This window comes from Ammospiza nelsoni, chromosome Z, assembly GCF_027579445.1.
Source record: "Ammospiza nelsoni isolate bAmmNel1 chromosome Z, bAmmNel1.pri, whole genome shotgun sequence".
Lineage (NCBI taxonomy): Eukaryota > Metazoa > Chordata > Aves > Passeriformes > Passerellidae > Ammospiza > Ammospiza nelsoni.
The window spans coordinates 44,200,071-44,227,181 of NC_080669.1; the positions used below are offsets into that span (position 1 = coordinate 44,200,071).

The 27,111-nt window shown below is 39.4% G+C and overlaps 2 protein-coding genes across 2 annotated transcripts in view; one reads left to right on the plus strand and one right to left on the minus strand.

Annotated features, from left to right (window-relative positions):
- The window catches only part of MRPS27 (mitochondrial ribosomal protein S27), a 42,843-nt gene extending 41,348 nt beyond the window's left edge, over nt 1–1,495 (minus strand). Inside the window, exon 1 of the mRNA XM_059492398.1 lies at nt 1,358–1,495. Coding sequence (XP_059348381.1) covers nt 1,358–1,421 — 64 coding nt within the window. The 5' untranslated portion in view covers nt 1,422–1,495. The remainder of the gene's footprint in view (nt 1–1,357) is intronic.
- Nucleotides 1,089–19,069, plus strand: PTCD2 (pentatricopeptide repeat domain 2). The gene is made up of 10 exons (XM_059492399.1): nt 1,089–1,246; nt 4,085–4,177; nt 6,429–6,558; nt 7,334–7,451; nt 8,762–8,840; nt 10,198–10,289; nt 12,999–13,112; nt 14,515–14,589; nt 15,353–15,466; nt 16,843–19,069. Exons 2-10 carry the CDS (start codon nt 4,138–4,140, stop codon nt 17,065–17,067), a joined length of 987 nt encoding a protein of 328 aa, XP_059348382.1. The 5' UTR covers nt 1,089–1,246; nt 4,085–4,137; the 3' UTR covers nt 17,068–19,069.
- Nucleotides 19,070–27,111: the final 8,042 nt, after the last annotated feature.

A 27,111-nucleotide genomic window follows, 5' to 3' on the forward strand; every position in this document is an offset into this window, starting at 1 on the left:
TTATAACTGCCAATCTTCCATCTCCTATGAACTGCAGACTCACTAAAATGTTAGTGAAAGCTCTTTCCAAACACTCTTTATACCACAAAAACTGCTCAAGACGCTGTGCTAGCTTTTGAAACAAAATAGAAAATGCCTCAGCTGGAAGAATTTGTGTATCAGTAAGAGAGATGATAAGGTCTTGAAAATGCATGAGGAATACCTGGATAAAACTCGTTGAAGGAAGATACATTAATACATGCAGAAGGTCACAGGAATTAACGTTATGAAATAAGAATATTTTAAAAATAGATACTATTATGCTACACAGAAGTCTTAGCAACTACTTCAAAGTCTTTATCTAAACATCTTACTGCTAGCACTAAAAAGTTTCATTTTGGTTGTTAAACAATTTTTCCTTCTTATCACCTTTCTGACACACAACTTTACCCACGCATCCTGTACTGAACACCTCATGAAACTATCATCAAAAAGATTCAGAACACAGAATTCCACAGTCAGACTACAAAATTATGTACAGCACTTGACCAAAAAGTTAGAAAATAATAATTTTAAAAGATATTTCTGGTTGGTTGGTGGAGCTTCCTTTAGCATTCTCCTTTAGCATTCTCCTTCTTTATGTTGACAGAAGAGGCACACAAAAGATTCAGGAGTTTTGGTGTGGCAGGCTTGGGGTCTTTTATTGCCGGTTTTTTCTTTCAGCATAAACAAAAAGTCATTCGTTCATTCATTCACAGCTAGGGATGCCACGAGCAAGCTCGAGGCATTCCAGGCCTTTTCCACAGCACAGGCCCCGCGTGTGCCAGGCCCGGAGCCAGGGGGCCCGGCCGGGCGGCGCGGCTGCAGCTACCGGGACGCGGCACGGAGACACGCGCGCTCGGCGAGGGCGGAGAGCGCAGCAGGCACCCACCGCCGGCCCACTGTGCCCAGCCTTACTGGGCTCAGTCCTTCCCCAAGGTCAGCTCTTTGGCTTCTCCAAAACACCAGCCTTGGTGGCGCCTCCGTCACCACCGGTACCAGTTTTCCTGAACACGCACTGCCGCGGGTTTGGCGGCCTCCCGCACAATTCCGCGTGGCTTGCCCTAATCCAAAAAGTCAGGTACTACCATGTCGAGCCATGAAACCGGCTCGGGGAATTACCAGTTAAAAAGCAAATTGCGAACAGTCTCCTGCACTACATACTAGCCATTAAACGTCTTCTGAGCTATCTCCAAATCCACACGTGCACATAGATGAAGAGGGAAAGGTGAGTGAAGTCCCTACGCAGTACCCCGTCCCTGCTCATGCTCCCCACCGCAGCCGGCGGCAACCACGGCGGCCAGCGCCGCGCCCCCCAACCCGCCAGCAGCGCACCGACCTGGGGCCGCGCCGAGGGCGCTCCCGCTGCAGAGCACGGCGCGACGGAGTACGGGGGCGGCCATGGCGCCGAGGCCGGAGGAGGCGGGCGGAGGAGCGGAGGGGCTGCGAGCGCCCCGCCCCGCGGGCTCGGCCGGGAGATGGCGGCGGTGCTGGCGGGCGGCTCCGGGCGGGCGGCGCGGGAGGCGGCGCGGCGCTCGGCGGTCCGCCCGCCTCCCTCGGGCGGCTGGGGCTGCGCGCCCGCAGGTACCGCGGCTTGTACGGCGGGGGTGGGTGCCGGGATGCCCGGCCGAGGCGCGGGGCTGCCCACTGTCTGCGAAGCTCCCGGAGTACTGCAGCTCCCGGCAGGCCTACTCGCCGCTGCCGGCCGTGTGCCTGACGGGAGCTGTAGTTCCTGAGCGGGTGCCCCGCTCGGCTCCGGGTGTTGTGGCGGGGAGCGCCGCGGATTGTGCTGCGGTGGACAGGCCGAGCTGGCGCGGCAGAGGTGCAGCCCGGAGAGAGACGGCGTCACAGAATCGGTGCAGCAATCACATAATGGCCTAGCTTGGAAGGGACCTTAAATATCATCCACTGCGAACACTGTGCTGTGGAGACACCTCCCACTAGACCAGGTTGCTTAGAGTCCCAGCCTGGCCCTTAGCCTGTCCAGGAATGCTAGATCCACAGCTTCTCTGAGCAGATTTTTCCACTGTCTTACCACCCTCCCAGTAAAGAATTTCTTCTTCATCTCTTTCCTAAACCTATTCTCTAATCAAAGCCTTTGACTGCAGTAGAAGGCCATTCCCACGTGTCTTAGCAGTACATGCCCCTGCCTACATTCTGCTCCTGCTGTCTTGCAGGCCCCACTGTAAGGGTGCAGTAAGGTCACCCCAGAGGTTAGTGTTAGTCAGCATATCCCCTGCTTGTTACTGTCAGGATATGACATTTAAAAACAAAACAAAAAAAAACCACCAAAAACAAACAAACAAAAAAAAACCCAAAAAAAACCCCAAAAAACCTCAACAAACAAATAAACATGCAGATTCATAAATGCGTATCTTTTCTGGGAGGATGACAGCCTTATGCATACCCTGGGATTCAGAGATAAGGAAAAAGGGGTGCATGGAAAACAGGTGTATGGCACCATGCTCCTCAGGCCCTGGCAAGGCTCCTGCCTTGCTGTGCCAGCAGAGCTGAAAGTTTCGCTCAGGTTACACCTCTTCTATACCCCTCAGAGACATGGAGACCTCTCTGTCTTGAATGGAGTTCTGCCCATCCCCTTCAGGGACTGGCCATGTAGAGGGTTGCAGTGTGCCTGACGCTAAGCAGTTTGGTTGGTTAAGTTCTCTGGGATAGTCTGCGCCACCTGCACATGCCAGCTCTCATATCCATCTCCCTCTTTTTTCCTTGGCAGTCCCTTTGGTTTTGAAACATTTCTGTAACACAGTAAGTATGTGTCTAAGGAAGCAGTACAATTCAGCAAACTGAATTCAAGAAAAATAAAATTCTGCTGCCCTAATCTCTCTGTTGACACTGATAACTGATTGTCCATGATATGTGATGTACTAGTTCCATCCCAGGCACTAGCATGATTTCTTCACCACCTTTGGAGAGGCCCATGACAAGAATGGTCTTTCAGTGCTAGACCAATAGAGATCTGTGGGAAGGAAATGGCAGTGTAATACAGGTCAATTTCATGCTGAGTAAAATGTATTTGTTTACCCATTGGAACTGTTTCAATTAAATTTAATGGATAAATGTGCCATTTAATGGATTTTTTTTCTTCAGGTTTTATGAAGCGTGTCATTATCATGCTTCACTTGCTTAGAAAACAAGCGGTTTTATTTACATGGCCAGTTATGTTTTCCTAGGGATATGCAGAATGAAAATAAGCAACCTAACTCAGTTCAATACTTGCTCTTGTGCTTTCATGGTTAGAATACTTCTTTATAAGCTAAAACCTTAAAATATTAGATTGTAACAGTGTAATCTGTTATTGTGACTCTCTCTTACTAAATCAGTGGTTTCAAATAAAAATCCTCTGGACACCTGTTTTTGTGACAGCAAAAACTTGTCAAAAACTTTTGCATGATGCTTGTTTTAAAGCAGCTTGCAACACAGTACAGTTAAAGTCAGCACCCAAAGTTAATTTTGACGTTCTAGACTCAGTGAGTGTCTTACCTCTGACATCTGTACAGCAGCAGAATATTACTAGGTCTCCAGGGTGTTACTACAATGCAAATAATACACTTGTTGTTTTTATAAATTAAAAAAATAAGCTTTTTGTGACTTCCTACTGCATTGGGAGCTGCCAGAATGTTTCATTTTATAGTAGCAAGGACAGCACTTGTAGGGTAAGCAAGTTGTGACACCAGTAAACTGTGGAAAAACAAAGGAAAACAAGACAAATCATTATAAAAGTGTAAAGGAGGGAGCAGGAATTTTGTGCAGAATCTTCTTGTACCTTGGCTTAGTGGAGAGGAATGTAGCCTCTACTTTTTCTTTTGCACATCCAATAACTAGATACTTCTTCATCCTTGTACGCATAAGCTTTGGAAAGCTGTGACATATTTTTTGGGTTGTTTTGTCAGTGATGTGAGTAACTGCAGTTTTTGCAGTCTGTTTTTTAGTGTCCTATCCCAATGGTCGGGCATCACACAGTTGTCCGTATTTCATACATGCTAGGTTCTGTACTATTAAATCACAGTGTAACATAAAACCTGACCTTCCTCTTTTTTTCTTATGGCAGGGAAGCGGTATCTGCTAACAGAAGAAGATATAAAGTTACAAGAATTTCAGCAGATGAAGGTGGCGATTAGAAATGAGCTTCATGGCAATAAAGGTATACCATTTATTTCACCACTTTAGCATGAGTCTTAGGAAACAGGCAGTCAAAGTCGTAATAATATCCTCAATTCACCTAATTTAAAGAAACAAATTATGTCTTCCTCTTGCAAATATTATGTACTTAACATTGTTGGAAGATCTGAGGCCTTGTAGAATGAAATGTAGTATTAGTTATGCTGTGTTGAGAAGCTTTCATGTTTGTAAGGTGTTTACGCAAGACCTGAAATGTTTGTGCCCTCACATTTCACACATTGTAAGATAGTCTAATAGAAAAAACTATTTCAGTCTACAAACCTTGCTTCAAGTATAATATCAGCACAGAAAGTTAACACAAAGCTAAATAGTTACCTTACTATCCAGACAAGGGCTTTCACAGTAAATTTTTTTTAATTTACTCCCTAAATTTTGCCAGCATCTTTTAATTTTTTATTTTTTTTTGCCTAATGTGAATTTTCAGTTGTAATCTGATTCCAAATGATATATGCTACTCAGAATATGAAAAACAAATTCAGGTTTTCCAAATTAATGGCGGGGCAGGATCAGTGGATTTTTTCTGACCTTGTAATGCTATTTAAAATATATACAAATTTCTTTATTTTAGAAACATAACTATAAACATGAAGCTGCCCTTGTTATTTAAGAAAAGCAATGTAAAACTCCTGATTTATTATGCGTGGGTGTGCTAGTGATACAAATTGAAAACTGTTCCAAAGGTTGTAGTTAATTCTAAGGCAAGAAGAGACAAATAATCGGATCTACTTTTATATAACCCACTCTTCTGGGACAGAGAGGGAAGTAAAATCATCCTGATATTTTTTCTATATTAAGTAGAATTAAAATTTTGCAGGTGTGAGTCAAAATATCATTATATTTTGCTGGGACAATGGTATACTCATGTTGTAATTTATTCATCCTGTACTTGAGAAACACTGAAATTTCTGCTTGGGATCAATCATTTCTCCTAAAGCAGGTTAATAGAAGCCAAATATTTTGCTTTATAGATCACAATTGACCTTCTGGTTTTGTGCAAACTGAATCCTTTGAAAACTAATGAAAACATTGTTCCAAGTGCCTATTTGTCTGTATGTGTGTGTGGTTTCTGTATTGAGTGGTTAATGTTATACTTGAAAGATGAAAAGAACTATGGCTAGTAATAAACTTTATTTAGAAATTTAGGGAAAATTTTATACAGAATGTATAGTAGCTATTATTTATTGTTGTTGTGAGGCAAGTATTAACTACAATTATCTTACAGTAGTTACAATAGTTATACTAGTAACTACAGTAGTTATACAGTTAGCTAGAATAATGTAAATACAGTTCAGATGCCAAATATTTTTGAAATTCCTGAACACCTTTGAACACATCACAGCCATTATATGTGCATACTTGTACATATACGTTTGTCTGGCTTCACAGGCTTCAATTCTGCATCTCAGTCTTGAGTAAGGACTTGTATTTGCATGTTGCCACAGGTGTGTATTAGGTCACTGTAGTCGTTGTTCTCTGGTGCCCACTGTGCACCTCTTGTGCAGGTTACTAGCTTGGGAACAGCAGTGACCCAGCAACTGCTGTAAAAAAGGTCATTTCCCAGCCCAAGATGGTGGCAGTACCATGAGAGGAATGGAGCTTTTAATGTACATGTGCTTTTAATCTTGTGTACATCTGAGTCAGAGGCCTGAAATTACCAGCTGAAGGACTGGTCTTTCTGCTTACTTTGTCATAGGAAAATGTGCTGGATAGAAAACCCTCTGTTTTGGAGGAGAAAGGTAGCAACTCCCAAGTTTATGGCTATTTAAAGAAATAGGTAGATTATGTGTGAAAGTCTTTGTGTGTTCATCAGCTATGAAGGAATTTAAGTCTTCTGTCTGAACAGTATTGTGTAGAAGTTCTTATGGTCATTTGAATGCTGAGTGGAAATGGTTTTGTTTGCTTGCTTGCCTTTTAGAAAAAGAACATAAAATGTTACAAACCTTTGTTCCTTGTTAAAACTTTTGCATTACCTGATATGCTCCGTAACATATATAGTGAAATTAAGTTCACAGTAAGCATCTCCTTGGTTTTCTAAGTCTGACATGACTTTATGGGGACGTATTGGCATGCTTGTCTGTTAGAAGTTTTATGGAGTTTTCTTGGTGAAAAAACAAGAGTTCTGCTTCACTGAGTCTCCATATTTCAGGTACTAAGTATGTAATGCAGGTAATAGAATTGTCTATAGACTGCTGCTGTATGTGTTTTATTTTCAGATCAATATTTTAAAAATATTAAAGAAAAACTAAAGAAAAATGGAATCATCCTCAGAAATGAATTAAAAAATTTGCTGCATTTATGTCAGAATTCATCTGATGTGGAACTAGCCAGAAAAATTATTTACAGGTATTTTTAACAATCCATGTAACTCTCTTTTTGTTTTTATCTTTTTGCTTTTATTAGATCATTTTAGGCTATGTCTGCAGTTGAGGTCTTGCCCTAATTGCAAAATGCATAGTTAATCCCATGATTTAAGGCTGTATTTTTATTTAAATACTTTGGATCTTCCAACCCTTTAGAGACTTTCAAGTCAAAGGAGAGTTAATCTGTGGGAGCAAAGTGGTGTCCTACTGTATGGTGAACCAGAGAGAAAAATTATCCCACAGCTGTAAGGCAGAGGTGCTCCGGGGCATTCCAGCCAAGACATGCGTGGTTATAAACTGCCCTGCAACCAGTAGTCAGCAGCAAAAGGTTTTGTGAATGGAAATTTTCCTAGTAAGTATGATATAGGGACTTAAAGAAAAAAGTGAAATGCTTTATCTTTAAAGTTTAGCACTTACTGCTGCTAAAATAAACTGCTGCCACTTCCTTTGCACTTGTTCCATTAATAGAAGGTGAAGTAGCTTGGAATTTTCAAGGCAGAGACCCATTCTATTATTTATTCAATGAAGGTTACTTTATTGGTATAAAAGAGATTATTTATTACCAGTTAATTTATGTGTTTGTTCAAAACAATAATTTTCCTTGAAATTTATTTCCTGTTATCTATGTATCTTTGGCTGCTGCAGCTAGAAAAGTGTGCCTCAGTCATTGCACCTACAGATCTTGCTGTATATTTAAAGCTGTTCTCCCTTGGCAAATTCCATGCCCTGTGTGATTAATTTTTTAATCTTTCCCATAGGTACCATGAACAGAATAGAATCAGAGCCTTACATAATTTTAAATTTGGGCCACTCTTTATGAGACTGTGTTATGAGCTAGACCTTGAAAGACCTGCAGTAGAACTTATCAAAGATCAGGTAATTCCCCTGTATATATAGTAAACATATTGTTGATCTTATTATTAGTCAGATATGAGTAATGGTATGCTACACATGAGTCTTGCATGAGCTGATAGACTTGAAGATGTGTTGCAGTAACAGAGATATCTATGACATTAATTTAGGTGTGCAGATTACATGTTTTTTTATGTTAGCATAGTAATTAAATGTTTGTTTGATTGGAAACTTTATTTCTGTATAACTGCATCATTTGAATAAAATTTAAGTTTAAAGTATTGATGAAAGAATAATTACTTAAATGAATACAGCTGATGCATGTTTTCCTGCATCTTGTGTTGTGTTAAATCATTCTTGGAAATGAGCACTTGTAAGTTTTTCTATGGTAGTCCTCTGAAATTCCTTGGATTACTTGCACTAACAGGTTCATCCTGTTGCTCTGTACTTCAGTCTCTCTCTGAACACTATAGAGGTGATATGATACTCATCAGCTCAGAAATTTGGCCATTTTAGTGCTGAAGGAACTGAAGGACTTGTTTCTGAGCATTTCTAAAATTCTGTGTGCGCTATTATGCAAGATAATAATCAGGCCCAGTGCGTGCAATAATGTTGTGACTTCAAAAATCTCTGGCAGCCAATGAAAATCTCACTGATATTAATTCATTAAGGCATGAGATATGTCTAGCCAGAAATGGGAGAAGCATTGCTACTATTCTTAAGTTAGGCATGTATAAGAAAGTGTATATGTAGTTTCTATTATGGTTTGAGTTTTTTTAATTGAGATCTAGATCATTAAGACAGGAACTGCTGTACTTACAGTACATAGTAAGTGGTAGATACAGTTTGAGTACCACTTCTCCAGATTCTGCTACAGAAACTCAATACCTCTGATATATTTTGTCTATTTAATTCCTTTCTCTTCTGATACTGTTACCATCATCACTATTGCTCTTATACTGATTATTTGATATTGTGATTAGCAAAAATTCATTCCATTTCATGGTGGTGGTACTTCACTCCAAAAGACACTGTTCATCAGCTGCAAACTATCAGTGATTTCTGCTTCCATTGACTTAGAGGTCATTTAAAAACATAGGATAGTGGGACTCTCTGGGAATTTTCTGTTTCATTTTAGTGAGCTTTTGACCATAATGAGTCACTGGTATTTTAGACATCATTTGACAGAGAGACAGACAGGCAAGGAACCCAGAGAGTTAAATGCTGAACTTGTAAAATCAGACTTATTCCAGTAGGAAGACCTGTTAAATGCTGTGCACAGTAAGACTCTTCACTGTCCTGATTTTTTAATGCTTGCTCTATTTCCTCTCCAGAATTTGCATGGTTTTTTCTCAGACAGTACATCATTCCATATTTTGATGACTATGTTGTTTAAAAAGGGCCATTTTGAAAGTAAGTACTGTATTTGCTAAGGGAAATTAATTTTGGGGAGGATGCTTCTCACTGTAAGTGGTACATGTGTGTATGTGTATATATATATATATATATATATAGGCTGATTTGTTATGGTTGTAAATGGCCAAACATCATGCAAATAACTGCTGTGAATGTGTTGCATTATAGTGTGTAATAAAAATGGAAGAGTCTATTTGTTTCATATTCCCCACAGAATTCTTGCCATTTAAGTTCTACAGAACTGCTGTTATCCAAGAGAGCTTTTTCACCCAAACCCTCTTCACTGAACTGTTACTTTTCTTTACTTTGTTATTTCCCATAGCATTTTTTCTTCTCTGTTTAAAACCTGGTTTCTGTACCTGAAAACCTGTGCCTTTGGAATGTTAATTTCCTCAACTATTTTTTTTCTCCATGCTGCATTTGTGTCAGAGCAAGGAAGAGTACCTTTTTACTTGTGTCCTCCCTCAGAGTCGCTACTGCAGTGTAGAAGTCCAATGCTTCAAATCAGTTTGGCCTGTATGAAGACAAGGAGAAATCATCTGACCTAACTTAAAAGACTTCCCTTGAGAAAACCTTAAAGCTTTTCAAGCAAATCCCTTTATTTGATATTTGTTGAACACATAACAGCTGGTCTCTTAACATTTGGCAAATTTGAGTCCAGCAGTTGTCCTAAAAGTTGCAACTTGGCCACTGCAAAAGAAACCTAGATCAGCACCTAAACACAGAACCAGAGGATACAGTCTTAAGCTCCACCAAGGAAAACAGAGATTGGATATCAGGAAAAGGGTTTTTACAGAATGGGTGGTAAAGTATTGGAATGGTTTGCCAAGGGAGGTGGTGGAGTCACCATACCTGGGTGGGTTAAAAAAGGATTGGATGTGGCACTTGGTGCCATGGTCTAATTGAGGTCTTAGGGCTGGGTTGGACTCAATGAACTTGAAAGTCTCTTCCAACCTTGTGATTCTGTGATTCAGCATTGTGAAATGGACCACGTGACTTAATGAGGAGATGCTATGTAGTTGGCCTACAGTGGTGGAAGCTTTCTGGGCAGTTAGGAACAATGAGAGTGGCTTTTTCGGGTGTATAGAATTTAGTTTTAGATTTTCATGTAAAAATAATGGAGGAATAAGGCCATGTGCTAGTGTAAACTGAAAACCTCTTTGCTAAATTGGAAGAGGTCCAAATGACCATGCATTAAACTTTTTGAATTCTTTAAATAACAAATTTCAGTTTGCATTCATATTTTCAAATAAACTTATTGAACTCATACCTTATTGACTTGTTTCTTCTTTTCAGTTATGAGAGGTACAGCCTTAAATATATGAAGTGAGTAACAGTAATATATTTTTGATAGGTGCTTTGGAAGTTCTGGTCGAAATGAAAAAACAAGGTATACCTTTCAACAAAGAAACCTATCTACTTGCAGTTGCAATATGCTATAAACTGGTAAGGATTATGAATGAAGAAGTGTTTGAAATGCCTTCTCTGTCTCTCCCTTTAGATTTCAAATTTTGGATGTTTTTGGGTTTCCCTAATTTCCCTGTCATGATTTTGTATCCAGTGCAAGTATTTTAAACTTATATATGTAAGTCCTAAGGTGCTTCATCGTACATGATATAGTGCACATACATTGTTTCCCATACAAACTAATGTGACAAAGCAAATCTCTAAAAAGTTGCATGGACATGAGCATTAAGAAACAAATCTAGTGCAGCCTTTGATTACCTTAGCGTATTCTTTCTCTGTGATGTTTGCATCTCTTCAGTATGCTGTGCTTCAGCCTCAGTATTGGTTTTATAGTCTTGTTTCCTTAAGGCATATACATGACATGTTCTATTTGCCAGACATCCCCCATCCATTTCTCCCCTCCCCCTACAAGCAGTCTTGTAATTTCACTTTGTAATTGTACACAAATTTGGCAAGGAATAGAATTGTAATCTGTTCCCTACACGCTTACTGAAAAGGGACAGCTGAATGGAGAAAAGAAGCATAAATGAATGCCTTTAGGTAAACAGACAGCCCTTTGAGCTTACCTGTATGATTAGCCCAAAGAAAAAGAGCTTGAGCTTGGTAAGAAAATAGAATACGTCAGTTATGTGAGTGTTTTCTTAGAACTGTTTCCCTTTCATAGCAAAGTGAGATCCCAGAACTTTTTCTTTTGATCTTCCTCTCCAGGTTTGAGTCAGTTCTGCAATACCCTTTTCCAGACCCCTCTCTGGGTCAGAAAAAGGGTATTGAAATTTTAATATGAATCTTTCCCAAACTTGTTTGGGAAAATTACACCACTAGACTAAACTTCCTCAGGTTTCTCAGTTTTTTTTTAACCATACAAGGAAACTGAATGCAAATGTGATAACAAGGAGATAGCCTAAAAAGGTACCTCAGCAGCAGTTTTTGTGGTTTTTCTGAAATTCTCAGTTCCAATGAATTTAAGCTGCCTTTAGGTCTATTGTAACTTCTTTCCTAAAATGTTTGCAAGTTTTTTTAACATGGCCTGCAGTTAGAATGCTAGATCCCAGGTACGTCCTACAGGAATAGGTTCCCAAGGCTTCTTCTACTTCTGGCCCTACATATATTCTCAACAGAAATCTGGCCCATTATTACTGTTGATGAAAAGAGAGGGGGAGATGATTCTACTGTGTCACCTGGTTGAGTTGAATAGTCACAATAAATTTGTGGGGCTTTTTCACTAAGATAAAATACTATCAATAGGGAAGTAAGCTGTAGTAACCCTTTATGCACTAAATAGGATTAGGTGGAGCTCTTTTAAAAGCTAATCTATTGGCTCATCTCTTAGGAGGAGGAGGAGGAAAAAGGTGAAGCTCAAACTTGCTTTTTCTCATGACACAAGATAAAGCATGTCAGAAAAAATCTTGAAATTAAGTGTCTTCAAGATGTCGTACTAAAATAATATAAATAACAGTATTGGTATCATTAAAAGCGTTGCTGGATTTTTACCATTCTTGGTTTCTTTTGAATAACCTTGCCAGAGACCAGTACAGAAGGCTTAAACTTAGATTATTTCCAATGGATAAACAGAGGAATTAATGTTTAATCTTTGCACAAAGGTATTTTTGAGGTCAACTCTGAAACACTTCTTAAACTTCTGGTTTAATTCTCTGTAAGGCACTGCCATATTCTGAGGTAACAGCGGGAAAGAGCTATAGGCCTTTTGATGATAACAAAGTATTTATGTAATAATAATCAATCTTCTGGTGATCAAAATGTTTCTAAATTTTCAAGGAACATATTTTGAACCATATTCTGCAGGAAGACACTATGTACAGAAATCAACACCTCAGATTTGGTGTTGATTTCTGTACTAGCAACAGAAATCAACACCAAATCTGAGGACTCTTATCCATATTGGTGGTACCAGTTGTTACCAAACATTCCTGCTGCCAGCTTTTAGGTTTGACAGATAGTATTTTGTTTGGGGTCCAGTCAGTTCCACTTGTGATTTCCACTCTCCATTGGTTTGGAGAGTCGATAGTTTGAGAGGTAGCACACAGCTTAACTCATTGCCATTTAGTATTGCCTGTTGAAAATTCCCAACCATAATGGAAGCCTTCTGTGTTGGAAAAAGGCAGATGTCTAAGCTGTAATATTAGAATATATACTTTGGAAGCATTTTTCAAGAATTAATCCTTAAGAGAGGCTCAAAATGGCTAAATGTTCAAATTCATTAGTTTTCTTTAGTGGAATGGTACTTAACAGTTCAAGCGTAGAAAATGTTGATTTTGAGTAACTATCTAATGTAGCTTTTATAATTAAGTAACAACAAAAATTAATATTCCTTCCTGATTTAGAAGTTATTTGAAGGTGAAAATGAAAATATCTATTTGTTTAGGATGCTGTTGGGGCTGTTTCATCTGTTGCAGAAGCCCAAGGAGTTAGGGCAAGGTGTAGTTGTTAAAATAACAGAAGTTACTTTTACCCTCCTGTTACCTCTGTCACTTTGAATATCATGTTTTTATGTTGTGTTTCTCAAAAAGAGCTGCACAGAATCTGCTTGGTTGGGTTCAGATACATAGTGCCTTTGTAGTTGTACAGTATGTTGACTTCTGAATACTTTCTGAATATGATGACAGGTGCTTATAGTTCTTTCAGGTAACTATAGAAACAAGCACAACTTCCTGTGATATTTCTATGCAGGGCAGCCCAGAGTCTTCCAAAATCTCTGCGAGACTGCTTGAGGAAGCACAGCTAAAAGGTGACATGTTGCCACTAAGAGCATACTGCTTTGCAATGGCAGCTGCTCTCAAGCAGGTATGGTGTCTTTGTTATCAGTTGTGCCTGGGGCTCTGTAGAGAGATACTCTGTAGTTGTAGACAGATAGTGAAAGGAAGCTAACGTGGAGAAAGCATAGCTATGTAATAGCTTCAAGTATTGGAACTTTTAGTCTCCTGAATTAGTAGGATTGTACAAATTGAATATGGAAGTTTCAAAATGCAAACATATGTCTTGAGTGTGATGCACACATATTTTGTGATAATACTATTCAGAACATTAAAAAATTATAGAGTGAGGCCAACAGGTTAGGTGTCACCATGGATCTAGTCCTGCAGATACTGCTACTTAGTGGTAATTTCCATTAAATAGAATTAAGATGATAATTTAAAGTATTTGTGCAGTCATCTCTTTTAAATTATTGTCTTGGGAGGCAGACTCAAAGGCTTTGATATGTATTTCACTACTGCCAGGGAGGTGGAATTTCTCAACAATATGTTTCTGCCTGGGGAAGTTTTGATTTATCTGATATGCCTAAGTACTGGTATGAAGAGGCTCTGACACAGCACAGGGTGAAAAGTGGAGCAGAAGAATAACTATTAGGAAATTCTGAAGTTTGGAATAAAGTTTGGATTTCCTCTGCCATTAATTTGTGTATGCAGGTTGGGTATGTCATGATCCTTCTCTGTTTCATGTTAAAACAGAGGTCAGAGACACTGGAAGTGCTATAAATTTGGTCTTACTCACAAATTTGGATGAATGAGTAGAATTGTTAAAAGTTTCTATGCACTCTGTGGTCTTTTTTGCTCTATCTGTGTGAATGAAGACACTGAAAAATAGAATCGTTGAAATAAATTTATTCATGGGCACAATGGCATGATAATATTCTGGTTTTGCAAACGGAATAATGCTCCACATTACATTTAATTGTTCTTAAGGCTGAATGAATTTTGACAGCAGTCTTTGCTATAAGGATGTTTCTTGATCCTAAGTAACATTGCTTGGTCTGGTAAATGTCAGTGTAACATTTAATGTCCATTCAGATCGTTTGATGACATAGATACAGTATTGTAAATATGTACGTCCAAAAGGTTAGAAGGGCTGGGCAGGGTGAATACACAGAGTAACATATGCTGCACTTCATTACTCTGACATGTGTTGAACTGAGCATGTATGTAAACCTTCCTTCCTTTAGGTGATCTCATGTTCAGTGGTGGTTACATGTGACAGACACACACAGTACTAAAGAGCCAGATGACATGGGAACTGCAGTGTGGGGTACTCCTTTTGCAGGCTGGGTGCTGTTTGGTGTCTATGGGTCTTGGTAAAGGGGTTCTAGATGTGATTTATTGAAGAGTTGTTAAGGACTGTTGTTTTTCTGTCATTGTGCAAGTTTCTGACACGTGTGACTATTTTTATATTATTTATGATTCCTTCCCAGAACGATGTAGCACAAGCCAAATTTTACTGTTCCCAGATAATGAGAACAGAGAACAAACTGTACAATAATCTTAAAGTAAGTATGCCTGCCTTGTATTAAAATTTTGCAGAGTATGCTACACTGGCCAATAAACTCCCCAGTGCAAAGTAATTGAAGACCAGCCTCTTACTAGCACAGGCATATGTTGGTAATGTTGCTGAGCTTGTTTTTGAGCCAACAAATTTCTGTCAGTTGGATGACTTACATTCTGAACTGTTAACAATCTCCACCCACTTTTTAAAATCACTTCCTGCCATAGGTGGGAATGTAAAGTAGACCAATCCTACATGTGTGAGCATAGACCCATGAACAACTTCTAGCTATGATTTTGCCTTTCTAGTTCCAAAAGATTTTAAAAACCCAGCTCTAAGTAAATGCTCTGCCCAGTTTAGGCATCCTTCAGCCCTGCACACCATACCCACATATGTACATACAACAATTTTTTTCTTTAGTTGTGCAGTCTACAATCTGAGAGAAAGTCTGCATGTGCATGTGTAAGTGACCTCTAAACTATGGTAAAAACCACTTTATTCAAGAGCAGGTAGTGCAGCTCCATCAGAGGAGCTCTGCCTCAAGCCTCACCCTTCCTTTCCAGGTCCCACCTGGTAAAAAAACCCAAACATTTGAAGAAATTGATCATTCCATCTCTTTCTTTGCAACGGATGGTTTTTTCTCAGTGCACTGTCTAGAAATGAATTTTACCCAGCTTTGCTTCATGTCTTCCTCAAACACTTTTGTAAAAATTTGCATTCTTATGATATGTACTGTTTGTGTGGTTTGTTTTTATTTTATTTTTAAGGTCCTTGTCCAGCTCAGATCTGGTTTGCTTAAAGAAGTAATAAATACATTAGAGGCAGCAGTGGAAGTAGATACACCTCCTTTTGTGAAAAGAACTGAGTTTTCTGAGCAGGTGGTAAGTATACAGTGATGAAAGAAGGTTCACAGTACTGAGCTGAGCCATGACAGTGGTGGCTCACCTACAGAACTTCAGGTGCCTGAGTTCACCCTGCTCTAGTTGTTTGGGTTCTGGTGCATGCCAAGGCCAAAGCAGCTGGCTGGCTTCCTCTGCTCTTAGCTCACTTAGCTCACTTAGCTGTGAGCTTCATTTTTTATTTTGGATCTTGCTTCTAGAAGCTCATTTTTCATCTGAATGTAGGTGACACTTTACCTGGTGGTGTTAAATGATTTAATCCCTTGCCTCCTATGCTATTTTCATTTCATGTGAAATGAGAATAAAATTTCTGGTAACAGTGATGTTGTTAGGTTGGTCATACATGAATGACCTATGATGCTATAAAGGGAAGTGTGATAAGGGAAACAGTAGCTTTGCTATTTAACTATATGTTACTGTGAAAACTGGTTTTTACAGCCTTAAATAGTAAGAAGGCTTCTTCCAGAACACATATGAAGCCCTTCTCAGTTTGTCAGCATTTCTGCTGCTTTTCCCGAAGCTTTTTTAGTACTTAATTTTGGATATGCCTATAGAGCAAGACATTTTAAGACTGTGTTAATAATTAAATACTTAGTCTTTCACTGCTGTCTATTAAACAAAATTAATAACTGAGTGCAAAATAATAAATATTAGGAGAAGGGGAGGGCCAACCTTTCAAAACATAGCCCCTATAGATTAACTGCTGTGTTGAAAAGAAATTCTTTAAGCAGCATTTTGTTTTGTAAAGTCGTTGCAATAAACATTGCATGTGTTACTGTTGTATTTTGACTTTGCAAAATTTTTAGCTGCCAAAAAAAGCCTAAGTATTAGTCCTAGCTGCCCCCTTCCACAAGATATTATTGATAATAGTATTTTTAAGGGATTTACCTAATAATTGAGCTCATACTCTTGTGTATGGCAAACAGAATTTCTCAGTCTTCTATAGTCTGAATTTTATGGATTTGTACTGTACTGTGCATTTATGAAGATACATCATAATAATTAAAATTGTGCTGATCTGGAAAGTAGATTCCAGGAAGCAATTATGTTTCCTGGATTTAAATAGAAGATAATTGTGTTTGTCTGTACTAGGACTGAAAATAGGATTGTACAACTCTGAGGAAGTTTTAAATCTAATAAACTCTCTTTAGTAGATAACCAGTGCCTGTCCACCATTTTGTGGTGATGCATAATGTACTTCTCGTAAAATCATCATCTTATGAGTCATTGCCTTAGCCACCTATCTTACACTGTGTGCTTTTTTTTTTTACTATGAGTTACTGCTTTTCTTCAGTGTGGTGGTAGAATGAGAGCTCCACTTGCTGAACTGTAACAATATGTCATTTTCTCTTCCTCAGCTGGCTACAGTCAGGGAAAAGATGGAAGAGAGCCCTGACCTTTCTGTCAAATTAGGAGATATTTATACAAAACTACAAGCTTCAGGACAGATAACCATGTGCACACTGGAAGACATGCTTTTCCAGATTCCTAGTTCAAAGAAGACCACTGCAAAGCTTTTAAATCAGAAGCAATTGGGCTGTCAGGGTACTAATCCACTTTGGTCAAATCTGTTGTTAGGATAGCTCAGTATTTGATGCCAAACTGAACTGCTGATAGTATCTCTTATAATCCAGGTTCAAATAAAATGTCTTGTCCCTTTCTACACAGTGGGAATTTTAAGTTGTTTGTATAAAATTTCTTTTTAAATACTGATCATGTAGCTTCCATGTTTCAATTTTGATCCTAAAAACAAGCTGCAACAGTGGGTATTTGTGTGTTGTTCAGAAATGGGAGTGATAGAAAGATTTGACTTTTTCCTTAGGCTTTTGTATCAGGATTTTCCTATGCTAAATATTTTGGAAGGGAATGGATGGAAATGAGCAAAGCAAGCAAAATGGTATGAGTATCTGACTTGACTTCTGTGGTTCATGAGAAGAAAATTTGGTCTTCATCAAGTTAAATGTTCTGACTAAAAGGATAGAGGCACGCAAGAGTTTAGAGCATGGAAGTGCTTGAACTGTTAGCTCAAAGTCCATAGATCTCAAGAGAATCAGGGGGAAGCATGCATCTTTTGTTCACTTTAATATCTCTTTATTCTAAAGAAATATATTAGCATTTTTTTCCTATCAACTGGGATCATGGAAATGCCATGGGAATTCGCGTGGTAACTAATGGGTTGTTTTCTCCCTTGAAGGAGATTCCTGATCAAAAGTCACTCTCAAGAGTGAGTGACAGCACAAATTGCTTTCTTCTAATTTTTCTGGTATTCAGATTCCTAGGATAAGCCAATCTTGATGCAAATTTCCAACTAATTCATAAAAAGTTTTTAGAGCAGTTACAATCACATTTTTTAGCTATAATTACACCATCTGCATAGTTTACCCTATTTTTGGATTGAAAAAAAAGTACAAAGAAGCCTTTCTTTGTCCAGTTTTAATGACTCTAGATCAAATGTGCTGGACTCTAGCGTTAAAAAGCTGTTTGTATCTGTGAGTCCTGTGTACCCAAGAATCTGAACTTACTCACCATCCAGAATAGAAGGAATTGGAAACAGATATGCCTTGGCTAACATTCATGTGCCTTTGGGTGCCTTTGCATGTGAAGTGATGAACACATTGATAAAAGAACTTGGCAGCCTTGTGAACTGACAACTAGGTGGAACTCAGCTTGATACTTGCCAGCTTGGGCTGCATTATCTCTCCTCTACCTTCTGTTTTTTATTTTGTCTCTGCTCCACTCAAGCAAAAGTCATGGCTCAGAGTATATTTTCTGTGAATAAATATCTTCATCTGTATCACTGAAGCCATTGAGACACCGAAGAAACAAGAACCCATCCATGCTTCAAAATAAATGTGGCTTCAGGCTGTGGGATGTTGCCTTCTGAAGCTCTAGCTCTGAAACTTATTTCTTTTGTCACAGTGTGTCTTGTTAATATTTAAAATGTACAAAAACTGTTACAAAGTAGATGGAATTTCATGCAAGTGAAGAATAATATGAAGTGTGTATCACACTTCTGTGATTTGTGTGTACCCTTTTTATGATTGGTGGCATAAAGTACTACATACATTAATCTAAAAACACAGCTATTACTTTTTCTGTAATATTGTGTAGTATGTAATTCCACATGTAGTTTCCTTTCATTGAAAATTCATTCAACAGATGTAACCCTTGAGAAGTTCTCAATCTTTTCTCCACAAATAAATTTAATATGATATTTGTAAAGACTGCTTGCAGTGTAGCAAGGATTAGTGGTAAAAATTTTAATTACTGTTCAGTTTACTCTGTATGGACAAGAAAACTGTCTGGTGTCATCCAGTACAACTGGGACAGCTGTTGTGTTGAAAGTCTATAAATGCCACATTTTTAAAGACAGTTTGACCCATTTAGCTCTGCATAGCAAATAAATAAGATCAGTTCTGTTTAATTTCCTAACTTGGCACTTTAAAACTTGTATTAATTGCAAGAAATTGTAACGTCCTAGGACTTTGCACGTGTACTTGTTCATTCTAATTGTTTAGCTTCCTAACTAAGGCTGTATCCTACCTGCAACTGAAGTAATCATAACTCCTATTAAAATTGTCAAAATACTTGATGTTTTCCTTTTTTTTTTCCTCTTGACTACTTGTTTTCTTGAGATTCTTGTTTTCTTGGGGTTATTTGTAAGTTGTTTTTTTTTTTTAGAGAAATAACATCTTTGTCTTGAAAAAGAAAGGAGATGCACTTAGCTAGCAGTACTTCAGAAGAAAAGGAAAGCAGGGATTTAAGATTAAAGGATAGGTTCAAAGAAACACACATAAAATTCAGACAATTAAAATTAGAATATTGACTGTTGCTTTAGAAGTGTTGTAGAAGACTGCTAACATTTTCCCTTAGGGAAAAAAAAAAGCTAAGGTAGTTCTAATATTTATGCAGCTGGTTTCCAGCTAAATCTAATTTGTGTTATACAAGTACCAGAGTCTGTAATTTGGGTAATCTTGGAATTGGTGATTATGTATGGATTCATCTTTTGGTGCATCAAGATTCACACTGACTTTTGTGTGGAAGAATCTTCAGTCTGATGCTTAGTTGAGTGTACTTAGGTGCAGTTGAATCCTGGTGTCCCAACACCCAGGATCAGGAACCCAAGCGTGTCTAAAGATGTAGGGTTTTCTGTGAGCTGTTTAGGTGGCCTGAAAAGGCCCAGGGATGGCCTTGAAGAGCCAACGCTTCAAAGGACGAGGAGAGACTTCTGATCTTGTCTCGGTCTTGGTGTTTATTAATTATCTAAAAGATTTTCTTTCAGCCCGACAGAGGTCTGCACAGCAAGTCAGCCATGGGCACACTCCCCAAGCCCCTGGGCGGTCACTTATCTTTATACTCGAAGTTACGTGTACAATATTTATCATTTCTCCCCAATACCTTCTACCCTTATTAACCGGTGCACTTTTAGTAATGACCAATCCCAAAGTGCCACCACCACCACAGAAGATGGAGGCCAAGAAGAAGAAGAAGAAGGACAGGACACGCCCCAGTTCCTCCATCTTACTTCTTTAGACCCCCCTGTACCAAAATCCTAAACTCTGTGTTTTACACTTTAACTAACTTATCCCTTCACCATTCACCCAGTGAATTCCTCCCAGTCCTCATACAGGTCTCATCTCCTGTGTAGGATCAAAATCCTGCCACCAGACACTTCTGGCAACATTCCAGGATTCCCGAGCCCCCCAAGGGTGGTCTCGGCCTCTCTGCACCTCCATCCTGAGGTGCTGAGATCCCACATAAAGATAAGCAATTACTTAGGGGTTTTGCTGGATTAGCATGGCTGGAATGTCAAGGGCTAAGTTGCTAGACTTCCTTTATGGAGAAAGCCTCAGAAAATAGGATGAGTAACAATTCCATTGTCACTGGAATTGATACTCAGTTTTATCAATGATGAACCTTGAACTCAAAAAGAAACCATTCTTAAACTAAACTAATTTTTTTATTTTTTATTATTTTAAATAAATGCATTTATTTGTTTATTTATTTATTTATTTATTTATTATTTTAATTTATTTTTAACAATCTGAAAAAAACCCCAAGGCATTTACATTTCAAAGTGAATTGCTGCATTTTTTTTCTCTAGGCTTCACAGCAAGAGATTCTGTAGGAAGTGCTGCTTAGCATTTTATGTGTTGTAAGTAGCTATGGTGAGGATCTGAGAGCTCTTTGGGGTATTCTTGTGTGGAAAAGGATTGCTCTTTATCATACTCAGATGTTCTTCCTCCAGTAAAATGAAACATGGGTTTTGTGCATCTCCTTGCACTGCAGCAGCCTTTTGGAACAGTGATCCAGGAGACAGCAGGTGGCGTTTCTTGACCGTACTCTCCTGCCAACCTTATTTCCAGGGATGGCCTGCGGTGCCACTTATGTAAGGCCAGAGCAGAATAAATTGTTTGCCCTATATTTAGCATGTGCCATCTTAAAATGGAAAACTCAGACAACAGAAAACTGCCTCGAATTGTTAGTAATGGTTGGCGATGAGTGCAAACCTAGAGATTTACAAGCACTTACTTTGAAATTTACAGCATTTATTGAAATGTGATCTTTGTCAATGATCACAGTACAGTGTGTACAGTATTCTGTGGAAATCCTAATCAAAGACCTGTTAATGTTGTTTCTTGTACACCAATGACAATTGTAAGTTCTTACATTGGTATACCTTTAAGAGAATGTTGGACCCCTTTTTTAACTGAATTTTAAAAGCATTCATTTTTACATTCAAATAGGATCTGGATTGCATGCAGTCTTCAAAGGACTGACATTCCTCTGCTGTAGATGCTTCTGCATTTCTCCCTGTTTGTTGTTTTTCCTATTTCTTTCCACAAACATCTTGAGTCTTGGTGAGAAAGGTTCACCTCTTTTGTGCTTCTCTCAAGTTAATTTTCTTGTTCAACACAGTAAAAAAGGGAGGTGAAAGGGTTAGTCATTGCAGGAGAGCTCAGGAATGTTTTCAGGCCTCAAGAAGAGCATTTGCATATTTAATGAACCTTCTAAACAAGTTTAAATAACATGAAGCAAAGATTTGTTTGAAGTTTGCAGCAGTACAGAAAGCAGGCAGACCTACCATGCAGAGGTCTAAAGATACACAACTTTGTTTTTCTTTTGGGCTTTTTTTTAAGGTTGCTTCAGATTTCCATCCTTCTAGAAATTTTTGATTGTGAAATAAAGGCTTGTTTTTTTGTTTTTAAATTACATCTGTTGTGGCTCCTTGCCTGACCTTCTACTGTCACATTCTCCTTAGAACAAGTTTTTAAAAGAAGATGTCATTCAACACCTTCATCTTCTGTTTCTTTTAACCTGCTGCTTATTTACAGCACTTTGAACTCAGCAAATGCCTCGTTACCTACTTGCAGACTACTTTTTAAGTAATTTCATTTTCGTGTGAATGATAAATTTAAGCAGCAAGATGAACTAGGGAGACTTAAAACTGCTACTCGTACTACTGGTCCAATGTTTTGTAATGTGAAGTATAGTGCTATTTCCTTACCTATCTTAGCTTGTGCTATTGAAGATGGCTGGCTGTGGACCTTCAGGGACTTTTGTTGAGTCTTTATGCAGTTGTCTGGATCTCCTAATAATTCCAGCAGCATGTGCAGTAAAAACTGAGATAGTCTGACTTACCGACTCTCCAAGCAGAGATACTGGTTTTTTCCAAGTACAGATGCTCTAACTGTAAGCCCTTGTGTACCATCAAATAAAGTCAGCTTTGAAGTTCTTGTGCCAAGCAGGAACTCAAAATAAATGCAGGAGCACTGATACAAGAGGGAAATTGGGTTAGGAACCATGCACAGAGATCAGGTGTATGGGATCAAAGTCAGGGGGACCTGAACCTTGTGTCTGCATGAAAGGTAGAAGCCCTCTGTTAATTAAAGGAGACTCCTTCCGATAGAGATGGAGGCAGTAATGCAGCAGCTAGTCTGGAATGTGTGGAGGTGCCGCTCAGGCTTGTTTATCCTTTGGATTTTTACCCTTTGCTAGTCTTCCATGTGGGCACCTGAGAGCAACCTGGAGTGCATTAGGTGTGGCTACACTTGAGAGGAGGGTAAAGGGCAGGTGGAACAGATAATGTCTCTCAGCTCCTGACCAGGAGAGAGGGAAAAGTCTAAGTGGACAAAGCGTAACAGTGTGTCAAAGCATGGCTGGTTTCACAGACAGGCGTTTGGCTTCTGTGACCACAGTCACAGAGAGAACTGCTTGGGGTGTGCTTGACAAAGGGGGTCTTTGCAAACCAGCTTCCTAACCTAGTGAGGGTGGCTTTACATGAGGTATGCCAGGAAGGGTTACCTTAACATGGAGAGAACTGAGGGCACTAGAGAAAGGGCAGCTGAACGTGGCAAACAGCATGACAGGGAAGCCTCTCTCACTTCCCTATAAAAGCAGTGCAACTTGGGACCCATCTGGAATGCTTGTACACTAATCTACGAGCATAAGGAATAAGCAGGAGGATTGTGTATACACAGCTGTAGATATAAGACCTTGTTAGGGTTATGGTGATGTGGTAGGATAACTCTCATGACTATAGTGCTGCAGTGAAGGGATGCAGAAAAGACCGGGTGGGTAAGCATGGTAAAGAGGAGAGGTTGAGCTCTGTATAAAGCAGGTATGTGGATTTTGCCTTGGGACAGGTGATGAGTGAATAGTGAGCTTTTGGGTAAGGATCAGAGGACAGACAAGCACAGGGATGCTTCAATGGTTGTCTGCTGCATCCTGCCTGATGCTTCAATGGTTGTCTGCTACAAGCCTGCACACATTGAAGCACTCTTTAAGCAACTGGAGAAAGTCTCAGTTACAGACCTCTCTGGTTCCTCTCTGGATCTTAGTCACCCTGTTGGAAGGACAGCATAGCTGGACAAAATTAGTCTAGGAGATTTCTGAAATGTACTGAGGTATCTTAGTCCATGTGACCGAGGAACGGGTAAGGGAAGATGCTGTCTTGAACCTGTGACTCATAAATGTCCAACAATTGCTGGATCGTGTAAAGGGCAGCATTGTTTGCTGCAGTGACAATGATTCTTGTGGAGTGAAGAGTGTGAAGTTTAAGATCCTGAGAGTAATGTAGATCCAAAACTTCAGAAGAGTAGGTTTTGGCATGTTCAGTGACTTACCTCCAAGTTCCTGTAGGAAACTGTTCTGGAAGGAAAATGTCTGGGGTGATATGATTGATCTTCAGAGGCAACATTCTCAGAGCACTGGAATGATCTGTCTCAATGTGTATAAAGTCAAGCAAGCTGGCAAAGGGCCAGAAAGAATACAGAGATCCTGACTGAGCTTAAACACAAAAAAAAGATGCACACAGAAGATGGAAGTAGGATAGGTTACTGCGGAGGAATGCAAAGACATTGCCTGTCCATTCAGAAATTAAGTCAGGAAAACCAAAGCTTAGTTGCACTTAAAATTAGCAAAGAATGTGAAGGATGGCAAGAAAGGTCTTTTCTGAGGATATTGGCAGCAAAAGAAGGTTTGAGGAGATTGTGGCCCTACTGGTCAGTGGGACGGGGAACTAGTGACAAATGACAGGGAGAAGACTGAGGCACTCTGCCTTTTTGCCATCACTTGGCAGAGGAAAAGATGCTGAGACAAATTGGTTTGCTTAGCCTTAAGAAGAGAAGGCTTAGAGAAAACCTTTTTCCCGTCTACAGCACCCTGATCAGATGACAAAGAGATGGTGGAGTGAGACTGTTCTCAGAAATGCATTGGACACAATGGCTACAAGTTGAAACAGGACATTCTGGTCAGGTACTGGAATAAAAGTTACCATGAAGAAGATCAAATACTGAAAGAGTTTACGAAAGAGGATGTAAAATCTCTATTCTTGGAGGCCTTCAAGAGTCACCTGGAACCTGGACATGACCCTAAGAAACTTGAGCTGATTAGACCTGCTCTGAGCTGGGTATTGGAGGTCCATTTCAAACTGAATTGTTCTGTTATACACCTGGATGACCTACTGACTATCCTGTCTTGTGAGAAACAAATGAAGATTTCTTATTCCCCAAACACCATGATGTAGCTGTCTTATATACAATTATACAAAAAATATTCTCTTTTTAGTCTCTTTGATACTGAGACTAGTGATTACCTATCCTGGCCCCCCCATCTCAATGCTGACTTGAGATGTCAGGGTTATAAGTCACAATGGAAGTTCTGGACTCAAACCTAGCCTCTCTGTTTCCCCATTTCTACCAGAATATAGCAGTGCAAATTCCCAAATCATATGACAACCATGTGCTCTACAAATAGTCATGATGATAGCTAGTCTGGCTGATTCCATCACATTCATTCCAGCATACTGGGATGTATACTTGCAGCAGTCAGCCCCTGTATCCACTTCAGCACCTGGCCCAGAAAAGAAATTCCTATCTTAGTTTACACAAAGGTGTTTTTTTCAAGGTTTATATTCTCGATAGAGTGTAAGTTGAACTTTTTGTGTCCAGTTTCCTAAATTGCAAGCTAGTCCTTGTTTTCAATTTCTATGCAGTTGAGAGAAGTTTGTGGAGTCTCACTCCCACTGACCTGTGAGCTGCTTGAAGAGAGATTAGGGCATTCCCCATATCCAGCAGAAACTGCAACATCAAAATGAAATATAAAATCACCAGTCATGTGGCTGCTAGGCAATTCAGGCAAGGAAATTTTCACATTTACTTTAAGAACTGGACATATCTTGCATCAGGAGACTTGGCAGCGCCAATCTTGATGGAAAGTTTTAGAAAAGAATATTGGAAAAGATAACTTAATGCTTGAAACAGCTGAGTGAGAATTCCCATGGCTTAACCCCAGTCAGCAGCTCACTGCTCACTCACTCCCTTACCAGAGAGATTGGGGAGATAATTGGAAGAGTCAAAGCTGGAGAACTCATGGGCTGAGGAAAAGGCAGTTTAATAGGGAAAGCAAAGGCTGTGCACACAAGCAAAGCAAACCAAGGAATCCGCTCACTGCTTCCCATGAGCATGCAATCCCATGGCAGTTCTCTGGGAGAGCAGGGCCCCATGATGCAAAATGGTTACTGGGGAAGCAAATGCTATCCCTCCAGAGATGCCCCCACTCCTCCTTCTTGTCCCCACTTTGTACTCTGAGCTTGGTGCCACATGGTCTGGAATATCCCTTTGGTCGGTTGGGTCACCTGTCCTGGCTCTGTCTCCTCCCAGCCTGCCAAGCACCCCCAGTCCCTCCCAGTGTGGCTGCACCAAAAGCAGAAAAGGCCTTGGCTCTGGGCAAGCCCTGCTCAGCAATGACAAAAACATCTCTGTATTACCAACTCTGTGTTCAGCACAAATCCAAAACACTGCCCCATAGCAGCCACTGAGATGAGAATTAATTCTACCTCAACCCAAACCAGCACACCAAATAACAATTGCCTTGCAATTATTCCATCCATAAGTACTTACAAGTGCTCTAACACTTCTTTCAGCTTTATGACAGTAAATGAATCTTGCTCTAGGTGGCAAGATTTTAATAATGTTTTGGGGTTTTTTTTATTGCTGACTTAACTGTTAGAAAGAGTGGTCCTGCAGTCTTTTCAGCCACCATGTGCTGCAGAACTGGAGACAGAGAGTCCAACATAACTTGTTAGAACGAAAAAGAGAATTAGTTCACAAATTCACTTTCCATAATTCAAAAAGTCCTACATTTATGCTTAAACATGAGCAAAATAGTTTGGGAAACTTCTCATCCTCCTTCTCTACAATACCATCACTTGGGGAGGGGTAAAGGGAAGGGAGGAATAAAAAGGAGAAATAAAAGGCAGAGACATTGTTGAGAACTTCTTCTTTATGTTTGAAGCTTTATCAGTTCTCATATCAGAATGACAGAAAAAGAGAACTGTGATGGAGAAAGGATGATGCATCTACAGAATTGCCATAGTGGTTAGGTACTTTCAGGGGAAATTCAGACCACAAAATTTGCTCTGCTGCACTTTTACTACCCTTTGGAAGGGTTTAATATTTGTAAGCATTAGCAAATAAAAGCTTTGAAACATTTCTCACAAAATGCTAAGAAAAGCATGTGCTTGAATTTAGGAAAGAACCTGTAGCGTCTGTTACCCTAATGCAGCTCTTTATGAACAGCCACACATATGAAAACATCAGCATGTCAAATTTCAGGCCTGAGAGTTTACACCACATGTGCCTTTGCATGGTGTCAATGGGTCAGACTGCAAGGCATTTTTCCCTTGAGCTGTCATGTATCTTTATTCTGTGCATTTCCAGAAAAAGTAGTTTCCTACCTTGAAAAAAGTGATGGGAAAAGTGTGGTGCTTTGTAATATTCACATTACCAAAGACAGTTTTAGATTTTTCTTTTTTTTATATGTCTTTGTAACTAACTTAGTGAAACCTCTATTTTGGGTTGATTAATTTTTTTTATATAAACTAATCACTGAACTGTAATTTACTGTGGGAGGGATTTCTGGATGTCACCTTGTCTCACCCCCCATTACATATCAGCAGAGAATAGCATGAAACATCACCAGAGAAAGGAAATTAAAAGCCTTGCCTGTGCAATTGTAGCCATGTGCATGTAGCTGCCTTTTTTACCAGTGAAATCAATCTTGTTCTTTCACTTTTTATTCCTTTTAAGAAACATGTATTTTTGGTTAACTCACTTGCTTTGCAC

Bases quoted from the DNA above. Each gene is read 5' to 3' on its own strand.
- PTCD2 (XM_059492399.1), top strand. From the start codon at position 4,138: ATGAAGGTGGCGATTAGAAATGAGCTTCATGGCAATAAAG. The intron at 6,559-7,333 runs GTATTTTTAACA...TCTTTCCCATAG, and splicing joins GCCAGAAAAATTATTTACAG to GTACCATGAACAGAATAGAA. The intron at 7,452-8,761 runs GTAATTCCCCTG...TTTCCTCTCCAG, and splicing joins TAGAACTTATCAAAGATCAG to AATTTGCATGGTTTTTTCTC.